At 42.1% G+C, this 17013-nt stretch overlaps 1 protein-coding gene across 4 annotated transcripts in view; it reads right to left on the bottom strand.

The window, feature by feature from the left end:
* Positions 1–17013, bottom strand: part of LOC110167936 (transcription factor COE3-like) — a 168983-nt gene that overhangs the window by 39624 nt on the left and 112346 nt on the right. For 2 of the 4 annotated variants that reach the window (XM_055160115.1, XM_055160116.1), the window contains exons 7-10: positions 15753–15834; positions 9077–9194; positions 2564–2697; positions 717–832 (exon numbers count right to left, since the gene is read on the bottom strand). In XM_055160115.1, coding sequence (XP_055016090.1) covers positions 717–832; positions 2564–2697; positions 9077–9194; positions 15753–15834 — 450 coding nt within the window. Of the gene's footprint in view, positions 1–716; positions 833–2563; positions 2698–9049; positions 9195–15752; positions 15835–17013 lie in introns of all 4 variants that reach the window. The other 2 variants (XM_055160114.1, XM_055160117.1) reach the window with 2 other exon arrangements.

Genomic DNA, 17013 nt, shown 5'->3' with positions numbered 1-17013 from the left:
TAGTAGTAGTAGTAGTAGTAGTAGTAGTAGTAGTAGTAGTAGTAGTAGTAGTAGTAGTAGTAGTAGTAGTAGTAGTAGTAGTAGTAGTAGTAGTAGTAGTAGTAGTAGTAGTAGTAGTAGTAGTAGTAGTAGTAGTAGTAGTAGTAGTAGTAGTAGTAGTAGTAGTAGTAGTAGTAGTAGTAGTAGTAGTAGTAGTAGTAGTAGTAGTAGTAGTAGTAGTACTGGTAGTGGTAGTAGTAGTAGTAGTAGTAGCAGTAGTAGTAGTAGTAGTAGTAGTAGTAGTGTAGTAGTAGTAGTAGTAGTAGTAGTAGTAAGTAGTAGTAGTAGTAGTAGTAGTAGTAGTAGTAGTAGTAGTAGTAGTAGTAGTAGTAGTAGTAGCAGTAGTAGTAGTAGTAGTAGTAGTAGTAGTAGTAGTAGTAGTAGTAGTAGTAGTAGTAGTAGTAGTAGTAGTAGTAGTAGTAGTAGTAGTAGTAGTAGTAGTAGTAGTGTAGTAGTAGTAGTAGTAGTAGTAGTAGTAGTAGTAGTAGTAGTAGTAGTAGTAGTAGTAGTAGTAGTAGTAGTAGTAGTAGTAGTAGTAGTAGTAGTAGTAGTAGTAGTAGTAGTAGTAGTAGTAGTAGTAGTAGTAGTAGTAGTAGTAGTAGTCAGTAGTAGTCAGTAGTAGTAGTAGTAGTAGTAGTAGTAGTATAGTTAGTAGTAGTAGCCAGTGTAGTAGACGTAATCTGCCTGGAGCTCCTTTGCAGAACTGTTTGGATTTGTAGGACAGGGTGACCTCCACCACACCAGGGATGTGACGAGGAGGAGTCTGCACCCGGATCGCATGAGGCGTGATCAACTGTGACACACAACACAACACAACCAGGACTGAACCAGGACTCAACCAGGACTAAACCTGGACTAAAGCTGGACTAAAACAGGACTGAACCAGGACTAAACCAGGACTGAACCAGGACTGAACCAGGACTAAACTGGACTAACCAAGGACTAAACCAGGACTAAACAGGACTAACAGGATAACAGGACTAAATCAGATGAACAGGACTAAACAGGACTAAACCAGGACTGAACCAAGACTGAACCAGGACTAAACCAGGACTGAACTGAAACCAGGACTAAACCAGGTTTGAAACATAAACCAGGACTGACCCAGGACTAAACCTGGAATAAAACAGGACTGAACCAGGACTAACCTGGACTAAACAGGACTGAAACTAACCAGGACTAAACCAGGACTACCAGGACCAGGACTAAACCAGGACTAAACCAGACTAAACCAGGACTAACTGAACCAGGACTGGAAACCAGGACTGAACCAGACTGAACCAGGACTAAACCAGACTAAACCAGGACTAACCAGGACTAAACCAGGACTTGAACCAGGACTAAACCAGGACTGAACCAGGACTAAACCTGGACTATAAAACAGGACTGAACCAGGACTAAACCTGGACTAAAACAGGACTGAACCAGGACTGAACCAGGACTAAACCAGAACTGAACCATGACTAAACCAGGACTAAACCAGGTTTGAACCAGGACTAACCAGGACTGAACCAGACTAAACTGGAAAAAACAGGACTGAACCAGGGACTAAAACCTGGACTAAAACAGGACTAACCAGGACTGAACCAGGACTGAACCAGGACTAAACCAGGACTAACCAACCAGGACTGGAACCAGGACTAAACCAGGACTGAACCAGGACTGAACCAGGACTGAACCACCAGGACTAAAAGGACTGAACCAGGACTGAACCATGAACTGACCAGGACTAAACCTGGACTAAAACAGGACTGAACCAGGACTAAACCAGGACTAAACCAGGACTGAACCAGGACTAAACCTGGACTAACCAGGACTAAACCAGGACTGAACCAGGACTAAAACCAAGACTGAAACCAGGACTAAACCAGGACTAAACCAGGACTAAACCAGGACTGAACCAGGACTAAACCTGGACTAAACCAGGATTGAACCAGGACTAAACCAGGACTAAATCAGGACTAAACCAGGAACTGAAAACTGTAAGAGCACAGACTACACACAGCTCCTTTATCACACAAAATAAACTCTTGTGAGCTTTAAGTCGTGTTATAATGTTGTTACGTCGTCAAAAACAGACCTGGAGTTGTGTTTTGTTTCATTCACATGTTTGAGTAACACTTTATTATTAATCTGTCGACATTTCCAAAGCTCAAAACGCTCTGTTCCACCTTGTGATGTCACGAAGCTGCAGTTTTTGAAGTAAACAGCCTCTTTTACCTTTAGTTCAGTCGAGATCGGCAAATCCAGATCTGAAGTTATCCACATGATTCTAGTGAAGGTTTATGTTGTTAAAAAAACACAGTGGAGCACCTTTTGTATCACCACATGACATCACAAGGTGGAACGGAGTGTTTTTAGTGTAGGTTAAGAGAAGAACTCAGCGTAAATCTGCAGGTTTGTGAGTTAAACGTGTGAATGAAACAAAAAAAAAAAACACAACTCCGGGTTTGTTTGTGACGAGGAAACAATTTTATAACATAGATCGGAGAAAAGTGAAAGTGAAAGTGAAAGTGCTTCTCACCTCGCTCCACACCAGCATGGTCCCGAACACGACCTGCAGTCCGTCGAAGAAGTTGTCCCCGATGAGGATGACCGTAGCGCCCCCTGTGGTCCAGCCCTCGCTCGGGCTGATCGCTTTAATGCACGGAGTGGCTGCTTCAAACACACACAGAACACACAGAATATAAGAGACCAGGACCAGGACTAGACCAGGACCGGACCAAGACTGGACCAAGACTGGACCAGGACCGGACCAGGACCGGACCAAGACTGGACCAAGACTGGACCAGGACCAGGACCGGACCAGGACCAGACTGGACCAGACTGGACCAAGATTGGACAAGGACCGGACCAAGACTGGACCAAGACTGGACCAGGACCGGACCAGGACCCAACAAGGACTGGACCACGACTGGACTAAGATTGGACCAGGACCGGACCAAGACTGGACCAAGACTGGACCAGGACCAGGACCAGGACCGGACCAAGACTGCGCTAAGACTGGACCAGGACTACACCAGGACCGGACCAAGACTGGACCAGGACCAGGACCGGACCAGGACTCAACAAGGACTGGACCACGACTGGACTAAGATTGGACCAGGACTGGACCAGGACCTGGACCAGGACTGGAGTAGGGCTGGACTACAGCTGGAGTAGGACTGAACCAGGACTAGACCATGACTGAACCAGGACTGAACCACAACTGGACAAGGAATGAACTAGGACTGGACTAGGACCAGGACCGGACCAGGACCAGGACCCAACGAGGACTGGACCAGGACTGGACAAGGACTGGGACTTAATCAGAACTAAACAAGGATTTAAACAGGACTGGACCAGGACTGAAAGAGGACTGGACCAGGATTGAAGTAGGACAGGATTAGAAGTGGACCAGGACTGGACTAAGACTGGACCAGGACTGGACCAGGACTGGACCAGGGCTGGACTACAGCTGGAGTAGGACTGAACCAGGACTAGACCATGACTGAATCAGGACTGAACCTGAACTGGACAAGGAATGAACCAGGACTGGACTAGGACTAAACCAGGACAGGAGTAGGACTGAACCAGGACTGGACTAGATCTAGAACTAAACCAGGAGTGGACCAGGACTAAACCAAGGCTCAGTCAGAACTAAACAAAGATCCAAACAGGACTAAACCAGGACTTAACCAGAACTGAACCAGGATGGAACCAAGACTGGACCAGGTCTAAAACAAGTCTAAACTAGGACTACACTGAATCTAAACCAAAGCAAAAGGAACCAGGACTAAACCAGGTCTAAACAAGGACTTACTCAGACTAAAACTAGGTCCAAACCAGGACTGAACCAGGACTACACCAGGTCCTGAACTGGGTTAAAACGATATTAAAATAAAACCGTTTTTCTAATGAGGTAATGTGGTTCATGGACAAATCAATGGACTCAGAGACAGACGGGCGGACGGCGTTTTAACAACACTGAAGATTCAAATATAAAAAAGTACAAGAAATACAAGCATAAAATATAAAAACAAAAGAAGAACAAAACCAAAATTTAAAAACAGATAACGGTTGTTTTTTTCAGTTTTCGATTTTGTATTTAAATGAAAAATGGAAAAAAACGCATAACGACCGTTTTCCCGTTTCCGTGACTTAAACTGCAGCGCCGGACTGAACCAGGACTGAACCAGGACTGAACCAGGACTGAACCAGACTAAAACCAGGACTAAAACAGGACTAAAACAGGTCTAAACCAGGACTAAACCAGGACTAAAACCATTCTAAAACCAGGACTAAAACAGGACTAAAACCAGGTCTAAATCAGGTCTAAAATCAGGACTAAACCAAGGACTCTAAACCAGGACTAAACCAGGACTAAAACAGGACTAAAACAGGTCTAAAACCAGGACTAAATCTGGACTTACCCAGGCTAAAACTAGGCCCAAACCAGGTCTAAACCAGGACTAAATCTGGACTTACCCAGGCTAAAACTAGGCCCAAACCAGGTCTAAACCAGGTCTAAATCAGGACTAAACCAAGTCTAAACCAGGACTAAACCAGGACTAAAACAGGACTAAAACAGGTCTAAAACCAGGACTAAAACAGGACTAAACCAGGTCTAAATCAGGTCTAAATCAGGTCTAAACCAAGTCTAAACCAGGACTAAACCAGGACTAAAACAGGACTAACCCAGGTCTAAAACCAGGACTAAAACAAGACTAAAACCAGGACTAAAACCAAGACTAAACCAGGACTAAACCAGGACTAAACCAGGACTAAACAGGCTAAAACAGGACTAACCAGGTCTAAAACCAGGACTAAAACCAGGACTAAAACAGGTCTAAAACCAGGACTAAATCTGGACTTACCCAGGCTAAAACTAGGCCCAAACCAGGTCTAAACCAAGTCTAAACCAGGACTAAACCAGATCTAAACCAGGTATAAAACAGGTCTAAAACTGAACCAGGATTAAAACAGGATTTAAAAAGGACATAAATGCCAGATAAATAGTCAGATGTTTCAAGGCATTCTTTTTCCTAGTTTTTTTTCAATTAAGTTCGACTTATTAGACTTTACCAGTGGCGTGGTGCATGTCACACTTAGGTCTTCAGTAGAGCTCCGTCTGAAACAATCCACTCCTCAATAACTATTTTATAGTTGCATTATGCACAGTTTAAAGAGCCGTGGAGATTCCGTGCACAGAGAAGTGAGGAGAGGGGGGTGCGCGAAGTTAAACCAGAACTAAACCAGAACTAAAGCAGGACTGTTTGTCAGGACCGGCCCGAAGGTGTGCCAACCAACTCAAAATCTGATTGGTTGAAGCATCAATTTTATCGACATTTATTTTGTGTTCAAGGCGTTCGAGGGCCTCCAGAATGGATTGTGAAGGCCTCAGGCAGACTTCTTTGACTTTGACTCTGCCTAGCAACAAGTGATGACTGAAATGTGATTGGTCAAATGCTTTAATATTAAAGGTTGTATAGAGGATTTTTTAAGGGAAAAGAAATACAGCAACAGTCCTTTTTCAAAAGTTGTGCATACGTGACACCTTCTCATGCCTCCTCACTCTAGAAATCACCCTTGTTTACAGCCAGTGCTCGTTCAGACTTACTGTTGAAGTGACTTGTCTGGAAATAATTTAGTGACCGACACGTCAGATTTTAGACCCTTCGTCTGCTTCATTTGCGCAATCGCTGGAAGGAATCTCCAAGAATCACCTCAGTTTGGCTTCGCTCCTTTTCCCCTTCTCTTCTTCTTTCAGCGACCTTAAAAACGGACTTTCTTTTGCGGCGAACTGGTTGTGGATTCTCGTTCCGCCATCGCGACAAACTTTGAGCGAACTGCGAGGAAGCTACAGTTAGAAAAAGCCTCTAAGAACCACATAATCCCCACGTGCCGGCAACTCAGTTACACTAGAAACGTAGAGAGTTTGATTGACAACCTAACAGCCAATAGAAAATGAGGTAGCCTTGTTTGCTATTGGCTGATGTTTATCTGGCCTCATTACGTCCACAGTTGATAGATTTTTTTTTTTTTTTTTGGTCATCATAATTATGAGGCTGCTGCATCTCTGAAATGGTATTTTAAACTTTCACTGACAATTTGAAACAAACAAAAAAAATCCTCCATACAACCTTTAACATCAGTCTGTGATTCAGATATTTAGGTCAGCAGAGAAGGACTTGAAGGCCCTGACGCTCCAGGACACCAGGACTAAACCAGGTCTAAACCAGAACAAAAACAGGATTTAAAAAGGACTTAAATGCCAGATAAATAGTCCGATTTTTCAAGGCAATCGGTTTCCTAGATTTTTTCAAGCAATGCCGATTTATTAGATTTTACGATGTAGGGATCTTGGCAATTCCAGGATTGAAATGAAGCAGATGATTCTAATGAAGGTGTGTGGAGTTTAAAAACACAATGGAGCACTTCCTGTATCACCACATGACATCACAAAGTGGAGCAGAGAGAAGAACTCAGCCTAAATATCGTGTGTGTTTGTGTGTTTTTAAATGCGTCGACGCAGATTCTTTGTTTGGTCTTGACTCTGTTTTTTCCCGTCGCGCTGTAATCTTCGTCGTTCAGGTTTGTTTTGATCTCCTCGTCCTCGCTCCCACATCTGGACCCGTCTCATCCCGGCGCTCATCAGCTCTGCCTTTGTACGGCGTCCTGCAGGGGCCAAAAAGACGCCGCATTGTTCGCCGTACGTGGGGGCGCCAGATAAAAGCCGGCCCCGCCCCCCCGACGCGCCGCACTTCCTGTTCGGAGTTTGTTTGTGGGAATGCATAATGAGGGACAGATGGAGCCTTTATGTCCCGTTTGGCCCTGACAGGACACCGTAGACTCACAAGCACATCCCATAATATTCACAGTGTCGTATCCACGGAGGAGACGCGGACCAAGTTTAATTTAAAAATGTATGTCGCGGTAAAATAAAAAGAGTTTCACGCTTTAACGGCTGCCTGGGGTTTGGAGACAGGACCAAACCAGGACTAAAGACGGATCTGGGACTAAAACAGGTCTAAACCAGGTCTGAAACAAATTGAAACTAGGACTACACTGAGTCTAAACCAAAGCAAAAGGAACCAGGACTAAACCAGGTCTTAACCAGGACTTAAACCATGACTAAAGATGGATCGGGGTCTAAATCAGGTCTAAAACGGGTCTAAATAAGGCCTAAAATGTCTAAACTAGGATTACAGTGAGTCTAAATTTAGTCAAAAGAAACCAGGGCTACACCAGGTCTAAAGATGGATCTGGGACTAAACCAGGTCCAAAACAGGTCTAAACAAGGACTACACTCAGTCTAAACCAAGGTAAAAGGACCCAGGACTAAATCAGGACTGAAGTCAAACTAAACCAGGACTAATCCAGGTTCAAACTAGGACTAAACCCGGACTAAACCAGGATTAAACCAGGTCAAAACCAGGTCTAAACCAGGACTACACTGAGTCTAAACCAAAGCAAAAGGAACCAGGACTAAACCAGGTTTAAATCAAGACTGAAGTCAAAGAAACCAGAGTAATAAATGTTCAAACTAGGACTAAACCAGGTCTAAATAAGTCCTAAAATAAGTCTAAACTAGGATTACACTCAGTCTAAATCAAGACAAAAGGAACCAGGACTAAACCAGGACTAAATCAGGTCTGAAACCAAACTAAAACAGGACTAATCCAGGTTCAAACTAGGTCTAAACCAAAACTAAACCAGGTCTAAATCAGGCCTAAAACAAGTCTAATCTTAGGACTACACTAAGTCTAAACCAAGGCAAAGCAACTGGGACTCAACCAGGTCTAAATCAGGACTGAAGTCAAACTAAACCAGAACTATTCCAGGTTCAAACTAGGACTAAACCAGGACTTAATCAAAACTAACCCAGGTTCAAACCAGGACTAAAGCAGGACTTATTTAGGTCTAAACAAGAACTAAACTTCCTTGTCGAAGCCTGATCTTGTCAGATCTCATCAGGTCCAGGCTTGGTTACTTCTTGGACAGGAGACCACTGGGAAAACCAGGGGCAACAGTAGAACAACAACAACAACAACAACAACAACAACAGCAGCAGCAGCAACAACTGTTGTTGTGTTCTTGGGCAACACATTTAATGCATGAATTTGTGAAGTGACTCTGAGAGTCTAGAAAAGTGCTGCATAAGACTAATGCATTATTTTGATTATTATAAAGCAGCTCTAATGCAGAACTAATCCTAAACCAACCAGGTTCAAACTAGGGCTAAACCAGGACTAAACAGGACTAAACCAGGACTAAACCAGGTCTAAACCAGGTCTAAACCAGGTCTAAACCAGGACTAAACCAGGTCTAAACCAGGTCTAAACCAGGATTAAACCAGGTCTAAACCAGGTCTAAACCAGGACTAAACCAGGTCTAAACTAAACAGGATTAAAGCTAAACTAAACCAGGACTAAACCAGGTCTAAACCAGGTCTAAACCAGGATTAAAGCAGGTCTAAACCAGGACTAAACCAGGTCTAAACCAGGACTAAACCAGGACTAAACCAGGTCTAAACCAGGACTAAACCAGGATTAAAGCAGGTCTAAACCAGGTCTAAACCAGGACTAAACCAGGTCTAAACCAGGACTAAACCAGATTAAAGAAAACCAGGTTAAACCAGGACTAAACCAGGTCTAAACCAGGTAAACCAGGACTAAACCAGGTCTAAACCAGGTCTAAACAGGCTAAACCAGGTCTAACCAGGTCTAAACCAGGATTAAAGCAGGTCTAAACCAGGACTAAACCAAGTCTAAACCAGACTAAACCAGTAAACCAGGTCTAAACCAGGTCTAAACCAGGACTAAACCAGGTATAAACCAGGTCTAAACCAGGATTAAAGCAGGTCTAAACAGGTCTAACCAGGACTAAACCAGGTCTAAACCAGTCAAACCAGATTAAAGCAGGTCTAAACCAGGTCTAAACCAGGACTAAACCAGGTCTAAACCAGGTCTAAACCAGGATTAAAGCAGGTCTAAACCAGGTCTAAACCAGGACTAAACCAGGACTAAACCAGGTCTAAACCAGGACAGTGAGTTACCTTCTGAGGGGTCGAGGCGGCGAGCGCGGCGTCCATGTTTGGAGTTGTTGTGGACAAACATGTTGTCAGAGACGGAGAGAACGTGTCCATCCACGTTCACTGTAGTGGACACCACCACCTGCAAAACACCACAGTATTACTGCACTACTACTACTACTACTGCTACTAGAAGTACTACTGCTACTGTTACTAGTACTACAATTATAAAGCCGTACTCTTGATGCACATTACAGAGTTGTAGTCATTATTCATTCACTCCACACCAAGACACAACGACAGAAGTGTTCTAGCCACTGAGACACTGTTGCCCCTACTACTACTACTACTACTACTACTATTACTGCAACTACAGAGTACATAGGACATATTCATTCTCACTGTAGTGGATCTGATAATGTAGTCTGATTCATCAGCCAGTTTCACTTCGTAGAAACCGTCTGACCTCACAGCATTAGGATTCGTTCGCTCGACAGTAGGCGGGTACTTTTTTTTTATTTAACCATTTGCTGCTGTTTGGTCGTGACGTATGTAATGCTCCAAATCCCGTAGGAAGAAGGGCAATCACGTCTTTCACCTTGATAAAATTCACCGAACATTCTTTTTGTTGATGCTTTAAATCCTCGATCTCGGGAATCGTTGCCAACACGTCTTTGTTTACTGTTGTGCTGAGCCACAAAAGGGACCCAGACAGACGCTTAAGTTTGACGTCATGTCTTCACAGCTCTTCACTGATTGGTCGCTGTGCTGTCTACAACTTTTAGAACTTTTGCAAACTGTCTAGTGTATTCTGATTCCTGAACTAGTCGCTGGAGAGAAATGAAATTGAACAGAGGCTCTAGGTGGCGCCAGACTGAATACAGAGATTGAGCCTCCAGCACAAAAGTAATTTTTCAAGGTTTTCAGGTAAACACAAAAATAAACTGATTTTGTCAATAAAATAACTTTAGAGTCTGTGTGTGTGTGTGTTTGTGATTGGAGGATGGAGCTGATCGGTCTGGAGAGGAGAATGAGACACTCAGTTTGGCTGAAAATGACTTGGGCAGTTTCACTCTGAGGCCAGTGTAATATTACTCCAAATACTACCACAACTGCTCCTATAACCTTTTACTACGTCCACCAATAAAGAGTACACAGTTTTACTTCTGACATGACTCGTAGCTCCACACTTCTGCACACATCAGTCCCTCTGTAGATGTCACACTCTTTATTGTGTATCTAAATGTGTCCTCTGCATCCTTCAGTGTCTCTGGAACTTCTCCTCAGGGGCAGTGGGACCCAGATCTTGAGTCTAGTCTTGGTCAGGACTTGAGGTGTGCAAAAATAACAAAAACAAACAGTATCGTTATCGTGGACTGCTGTATCGATATATCACCAAGAGTATTTTTTGGTCTATTTTACTAAATTATTTTGTTACAGAGCTACAGTTTTGTTGTTTGTTTAGTGGAAGGAAACTCGATTATGCGACATATTTGACATTTTCACTGTTTTGATGATTAAAATGTTTGTGTTTCATATGAACTTTGCACCAGAAATAGTTTAACAAAGACTTTTAGTATCACAGTCATGATTTAGCCTTTATTTTTTTATTGAACCGTATCAAATCGATTTGAAATATATCGTATAGAATCTAAAGTGCACTGTATCAAGGCATGTATCGTATCATGGAATATGTATCGAGGTATTTATCATACCTTCGCCTACGCATCTAGGTATGTATGGCATCATGGCCTAAGTATCGATCTATTTATCATAGTGTGGCCTAGGGGCCCGGTCAAGCAGAAGTAAACAACAAGGCCAAAAATTCAAGTTAATGCATCTGATATAAAAATGTATTGAACAGATACATATGTACTCTAGTTTATGAAACTGTTGACCTTTTTTCTGTACCATTTTTGGTTCTAAAGTTACATACGTTTTAAACAGACCATGTATGAAACATGGAACAAAAATTATTTCCCAAATTTCAAAGACCTGAAAATCATGTAAATAAATTGACGTATTTCATCATATCTTGTGTTATTCCATCTTTGAACTGTTGATGAAGGTACAGGATTTTTTTTTTTAAAAATGTATTTAAAATGATAAAAATTTGCTTGGAAGGACTGACATATTTTATAGAAATAGTTTCCTTTCATTTTGAAGTAATATTAAAGTATTCAGAAGAAAAAAGCGACAAATTATGCAAAATCCTGCACCTTCTACTTGTTTGCACAATTTTCCCTCCGTTACTTTTCCCTCCGTTACCATGAACTTTCTTCATAAAAAATCTCATTACTCAAAAAGTAAGAGGTTTTTCAACCTAATCTTGTACCATATGGTAGAAAACTATATGAAGCAAATATTCAAACCAGTTTGTTAAGGATATGTAAGTGAGAACCAAGAGTTATCACTGTTTGGATTTATTGCCCAAAAAGTGCTGCATATTTCATTCCCTCCGTTACCGACATGAGTTTTTAAATTTTTTGTCAACAACTTGAAAGAATATCACAGGTTTAACTTGACCCTGTTGGAGTGTAACTCTTTCCTACATTCTGATACTTTACTTATTTCAATAGTTCCTCTAGTTTCTGAATAAGAGACATTTGAATGTCAAAAAATCTGCCTGTTTCCCTCCGTTACCACTTGACTGGACCCAAATGTAACAAAATATGTATTGTATCGTCGCTTACATATCGAGGTATGTGTCATATCGTGGCCTATGTATCGAGATATGTATTGTATCATGACCTACGTATCGAGGTATTTATCGTATCGTGGCCTATGTATTTGATTGTTGTGAATGTTTTGGGCTGACAGGGGAAACTGGAGACACAGACACATGCAAAGTCTAAACAGAAAGGCCCTGGGGATCGAACCAAGACCCTTCTGTGTGACCCGCTTCAGCGCCTCGCCCCACAGGACTTGTGCGTAAGATCAGCGTCCGTCACCAACGCCGCAAACTCAGAACACAAACTCCTCGTTATAGTTTTGTCTCATTAAAAGTCCAAACAGAGATTTAAATGTCAGACATGAACCAAATGTCAAGGTGAGACACGACTTCACCTGGGACCTCGCGAACTCAAGTACCTGCTCTGAACTCAAGTACCTGCTCAGAACTCAAGTACCTGCTCAGAACTCAAGTACCTGCTCTGAACTCAAGTACCCGCTCTGAATTCAAGTACCTGCTCTGAATTCAAGTACCTGCTCTGAACTCAAGTACCTGCTCTGAACTCAAGTACCTGCTCTGAATTCAAGTACCTACTCTGAATTCTCTGAACTCAAGTACCTGCTCTGAACTCAAGTACCTGCTCTGAACTCAAGTACCTGCTCTGAACTCAAGTACCTGCTCTGAACTCAAGTACCTGCTCTGAACTCAAGTACCCGCTCTGAATTCAAGTACCCACTCTGCTCTGAACTCAAGTACCTGCTCTGACTCAAGTACCTGCTCTGAACTCAAGTACCTGCTCTGAATTCAAGTACCTGCTCTGACCAAGTACTGCTCTGAACTCAAGTACCTGCTCTGAATTCAAGTACCTGCTCTGAACTCAAGTACCCGCTCTGAACTCAAGTACCTGCTCTGAACTCAAGTACCTGCTCTGAATTCAAGTACCTACTCTGAATTCAAGTACCTGCTCTGAACTCAAGTACCTGCTCTGAACTCAAGTACCTGCTCTGAATTCAAGTACCCGCTCTGAACTCAAGTACCCGCTCTGAACTCAAGTACCCGCTCTGAATTCAAGTACCTGCTCTGAATTCAAGTACCTGCTCTGAACTCAAGTACCTGCTCTGAATTCAAGTACCTGCTCTGAACTCAAGTACCTGCTCTGAATTCAAGTACCTGCTCTGAACTCAAGTACCTGCTCTGAATTCAAGTACCTGCTCTGAATTCAAGTACCTGCTCTGAATTCAAGTACCTGCTCTGAACTCAAGTACCTGCTCTGAACTCAAGTACCTGCTCTGAACTCAAGTACCTGCTCTGAACTCAAGTACCCGCTCTGAATTCAAGTACCTACTCTGAATTCAAGTACCTGCTCTGAACTCAAGTACCTGCTCTGAACTCAAGTACCTGCTCTGAATTCAAGTACCTGCTCTGAACTCAAGTACCTGCTCTGAACTCAAGTACCTGCTCTGAACTCAAGTACCTGCTCTGAATTCAAGTACCCTCTGAACTCAAGTACCCGCTCTGAACTCAAGTACCTGCTCTGAATTCAAGTACCTGCTCTGAATTCAAGTACCTGCTCTGAACTCAAGTACCTGCTCTGAATTCAAGTACCTGCTCTGAACTCAAGTACCTGCTCTGAATTCAAGTACCTGCTCTGAACTCAAGTACCTGCTCAGAACTCAAGTACCTGCTCTGAATTCAAGTACCTGCTCTCAAGTACCTGCTCTAATTCAAGTACCTGCTCTGAATTCAAGTACCTGCTCAGAACTCAAGTACCTGCTCTAAATTCAAGTACCTTCTCTGAGCTCAAGTACCTGCTCTGAGCTGAAGTACTTAAGTATACAAATAGAAACTTCTTATGGTACTGTCGGTCATACAAGTAGAAGTATTTTTGTGTGACTACTTTACTTTATGTCATAGTAGTAGTAGTAGTAGTAACTACAAGTACCTGGATGCGCCTCTTGTCCCTGGATTTGTACTGTACTAGTAGTAGTAGTTGTAGTAGTTGTTGTAGTAGTGTAAGTACTATAAGAACATATGCGTGGAAGCGTCTTATGTCCCGGAGATTGTGGGTGTTCTTCAGACAGTTTTTCTTGTATTATAGTACTAGTACTAGTAGTAGTAATAGTAGTCCTAGTAGAAGTAGCTGTAGTAGTAGTTGTAGTAGTAGTAGTAGTATAAATACCTGGAAGCGTCTCATGTCTCAGGGGTTGCTAGTGTTCTTCTGACAGTTCTGGTTGTAATGCAGTAGTAGTGGTAGTAGTAATAGTAGTAGTAGTAGTAGTAATAGTAGTAGTAGTACTAGTAGTAGTAGAGGTAACAGTCATAGTAGTCAAAGTAGTACTATAAATACCTGAAAGTGTCTCATGTCCCGGGCGTTGCCGGTGTTCTTCAGACTGTTTGTCTTGTATTGTAGTGGTAGTACTAGTAGTAGTAATAGTTGTACTAGCTGTAGTACTGGCAGTAGTAATAGTAGGACTAGCAGTAGTATTCGCAGTAGTATAAATACCTGGAAGCGTCTCATGTCCTGAGGGTTGTCGGCGTTCTTCAGACAGTTCTGGTTGTACTGTAGTAATAGTAGTAGTAGTAGTAGTAGTAGTATTCACAGTAGTAGTAAGTAGTAGTAGTAGTAGTAGTAGTAGTAGTAGTAGTAGTAGTAGTAGTAGTAGTAGTAGTAGTTGTAGTTGTAGTTGTTGTAGTTGTAGTTGTAGTAGTAGTAGTATAATACCTGGAAGCGTCTCATGTCCTGAGGGTTTTCAGCGTTCTTCAGACAGTTCTGGTTATACTGTAGTAATAGTAGTAATAGTAGTAGTAGTAGTAGCTGTAGTAATAGTAGTAGTAGTAGTTGTTGTAGTAGAAGTAGTATAAATATCTGGAAGTGTCTCATGTCTCGGGGGTTGTCAGCGTTCTTCAGACAGTTCTGGTTGTACTGTAGTAATAGTAGTAGTAGTAGTATTCACAGTAGTAGTAGTAGTAGTAGTAGTAGTAGTAGTAGTAGTAGTAGTAGTAGTAGTAGTAGTAGTAGTAGTTGTTGTTGTTGTTGTAGTTGTAGTTAGTAGTAGTAGTATAAATACCTGGAAGCGTCTCATGTCCTGAGGGTTTTCAGCGTTCTTCAGACAGTTCTGGTTATACTGTAGTAATAGTAGTAATAGTAGTAGTAGTAGTAGCTGTAGTAATAGTAGTAGTAGTAGTAGTAGTAGAAGTAGTAGTATAAATATCTGGAAGTGTCTCATGTCTCGGGGGTTTTCAGCGTTCTTCAGACAGTTCTGGTTATACTGCAGTAATAGTAGTAATAGTAGTAGTAGTAGCGTAGTAGTAGTAGTAGTAGTAGTAGTAGTAGTAGTAGTAGTAGTAGTAGTAGTAGTAGTAGTATAAATACCTGGAAGCGTCTCATGTCTCGGGGGTTGCCGGCGTTCTTCAGACAGTTCTGGTTATACTGCAGTAATAGTAGTAATAGTAGTAGCAGTAAGTAGTAGTAGTAGTAGTAGTAGTAGTAGTAGTAGTAGTAGTAGTAGTAGTAGTAGTAGTAGTAGTAGTAGTAGTAGTAGTAGTAGTAGTAGTAGTAGTAGTAGTAGTAGTAGTAGTAGTAGTAGTAGTAGTAAGTAGTAGTAGTAGTAGTAGTAGTAGTAGTAGTAGTAGTAGTAGTAGTAGTAGTAGTATAGTAGTATAGTAGTAGTAGTAGTAGTAGTAGTACCTGGAAGCGTCTCATGTCTGAGGGTTTTCAGCGTTCTTCAGACAGTTCTGGTTATACTGCAGTAATAGTAGTAGTAGTAGTAGGAGTAGCAGTAGTAGTAGTAGTAGTAGTAGTAGTAGTAGTAGTAGTAGTAGTAGTAGTAGTAGTAGTAGTAGTAGTAGTAGTAGTATAAATACCTGGAAGCGTCTCATGTCTCGGGGGTTGCCGGCGTTCTTCAGACAGTTCTGGTTATACTGCAGTAATAGTAGTAGTAGTAGTAGTAGTAGCAGTAGTAGTAGTAGTAGTAGTAGTAGTAGTAGTAGTAGTAGTAGTAGTAGTAGTAGTAGTAGTAGTATAAATACCTGGAAGCGTCTCATGTCTCGGGGGTTGCCGGCGTTCTTCAGGCAGTTCTGGTTACACTTGAGGAAGAACTTGAGGAAAAACCTGGAACAAAACAAAGAGAAAAGTTGAGTGAAGCTCCAGAGTTTTAAGTTTGTGTTTAGCAGAGTTCCTCTTATGTCACATGTTTCTGTAATTAAATCTTCATTTCTGTTGAATATCCACAGCGACGTATCAGCCAAAACCATGTACAAAAATGTAACAGAGGAACTATTCAGTCGCTGGGTCATGTCATGTTATATATCACAGTGGTAACAGCTTCAGGACTGAACCAAGACTGACTGAAACAGGACTGAACCAAGACCGAAACAGGACTGAACCAAGACTGAAACAGGACTGAACCAAGACTGAAACAGGACTGAACCAAGACTGAAACAGGACTGAACCAAGACTGAAACAGGACTGAACCAAGACTGAAACAGGACTGAAACCAAGACTGAAACAGGACTGAACCAAGACTGAAACAGGACTGAAACTGATAAACCAAGACTGAAACAGGACTGAACCAAGACTGAAAACCAAGACTTAAACAGGACTGAACCAGGACTAACCAGGACTGAAACAGGACAGGACAAACCAAGACAAACTGGAAACCAAGACTGAAACCAGGACTGAACGGAAACAGGACTAAACCAAGACTGAAACAGGACTAAACCAAGACCGAAACAGGACCGAACCAAGACCGAAACAGGACCGAAAGACCAAGACTGAAACAGGACTGAACCAAGACTGAAACAGGACTGAACCAAGACTGAAACAGGACCAAAACGAAAACCAAGACTTAAACAGGACTTAACCAGGACGAAACCAGGACTTAACCAGGACTAAACTAAGACTAAACCAGGACTAAGCCGGCACGAAACAAAACTAAACCAGGATTAAACCAACATTAAACCAGGACTAAACCAAGACTAAACCAGGATTAAACCAAAACCAAACCAGGACTAAACCAAGATTAAAACAAAACTAAACCAGGACAAAACCAAGACTAAGCCAGGACTAAATCAAAACTAAGCCAAGATTAAACCAAGACTAAACCAGGACTAAATCAAAACTAAGCCAAGACTAAACCAAGATTAAACCAGGACTAAACCAAGCAGGGTTGGACTGGGAACAAAATTTGGCCTTGGCCTTTTCCCTGTGGTCCACTGGTCCACCACTGGACCAAATTCTGAATTGAAATGAGGACTAAACCAGGACTAAACCAGGACTAAATGGTTTAAA

This window comes from Boleophthalmus pectinirostris, unplaced genomic scaffold, assembly GCF_026225935.1.
Source record: "Boleophthalmus pectinirostris isolate CB_2022bp ecotype Guang Dong unplaced genomic scaffold, ASM2622593v1 HiC_scaffold_3, whole genome shotgun sequence".
NCBI classification, from domain to species: domain Eukaryota; kingdom Metazoa; phylum Chordata; class Actinopteri; order Gobiiformes; family Gobiidae; genus Boleophthalmus; species Boleophthalmus pectinirostris.
Note: the sequence above shows the minus strand (reverse complement) of the source record. Positions and strands in the feature narration are given on the sequence as shown.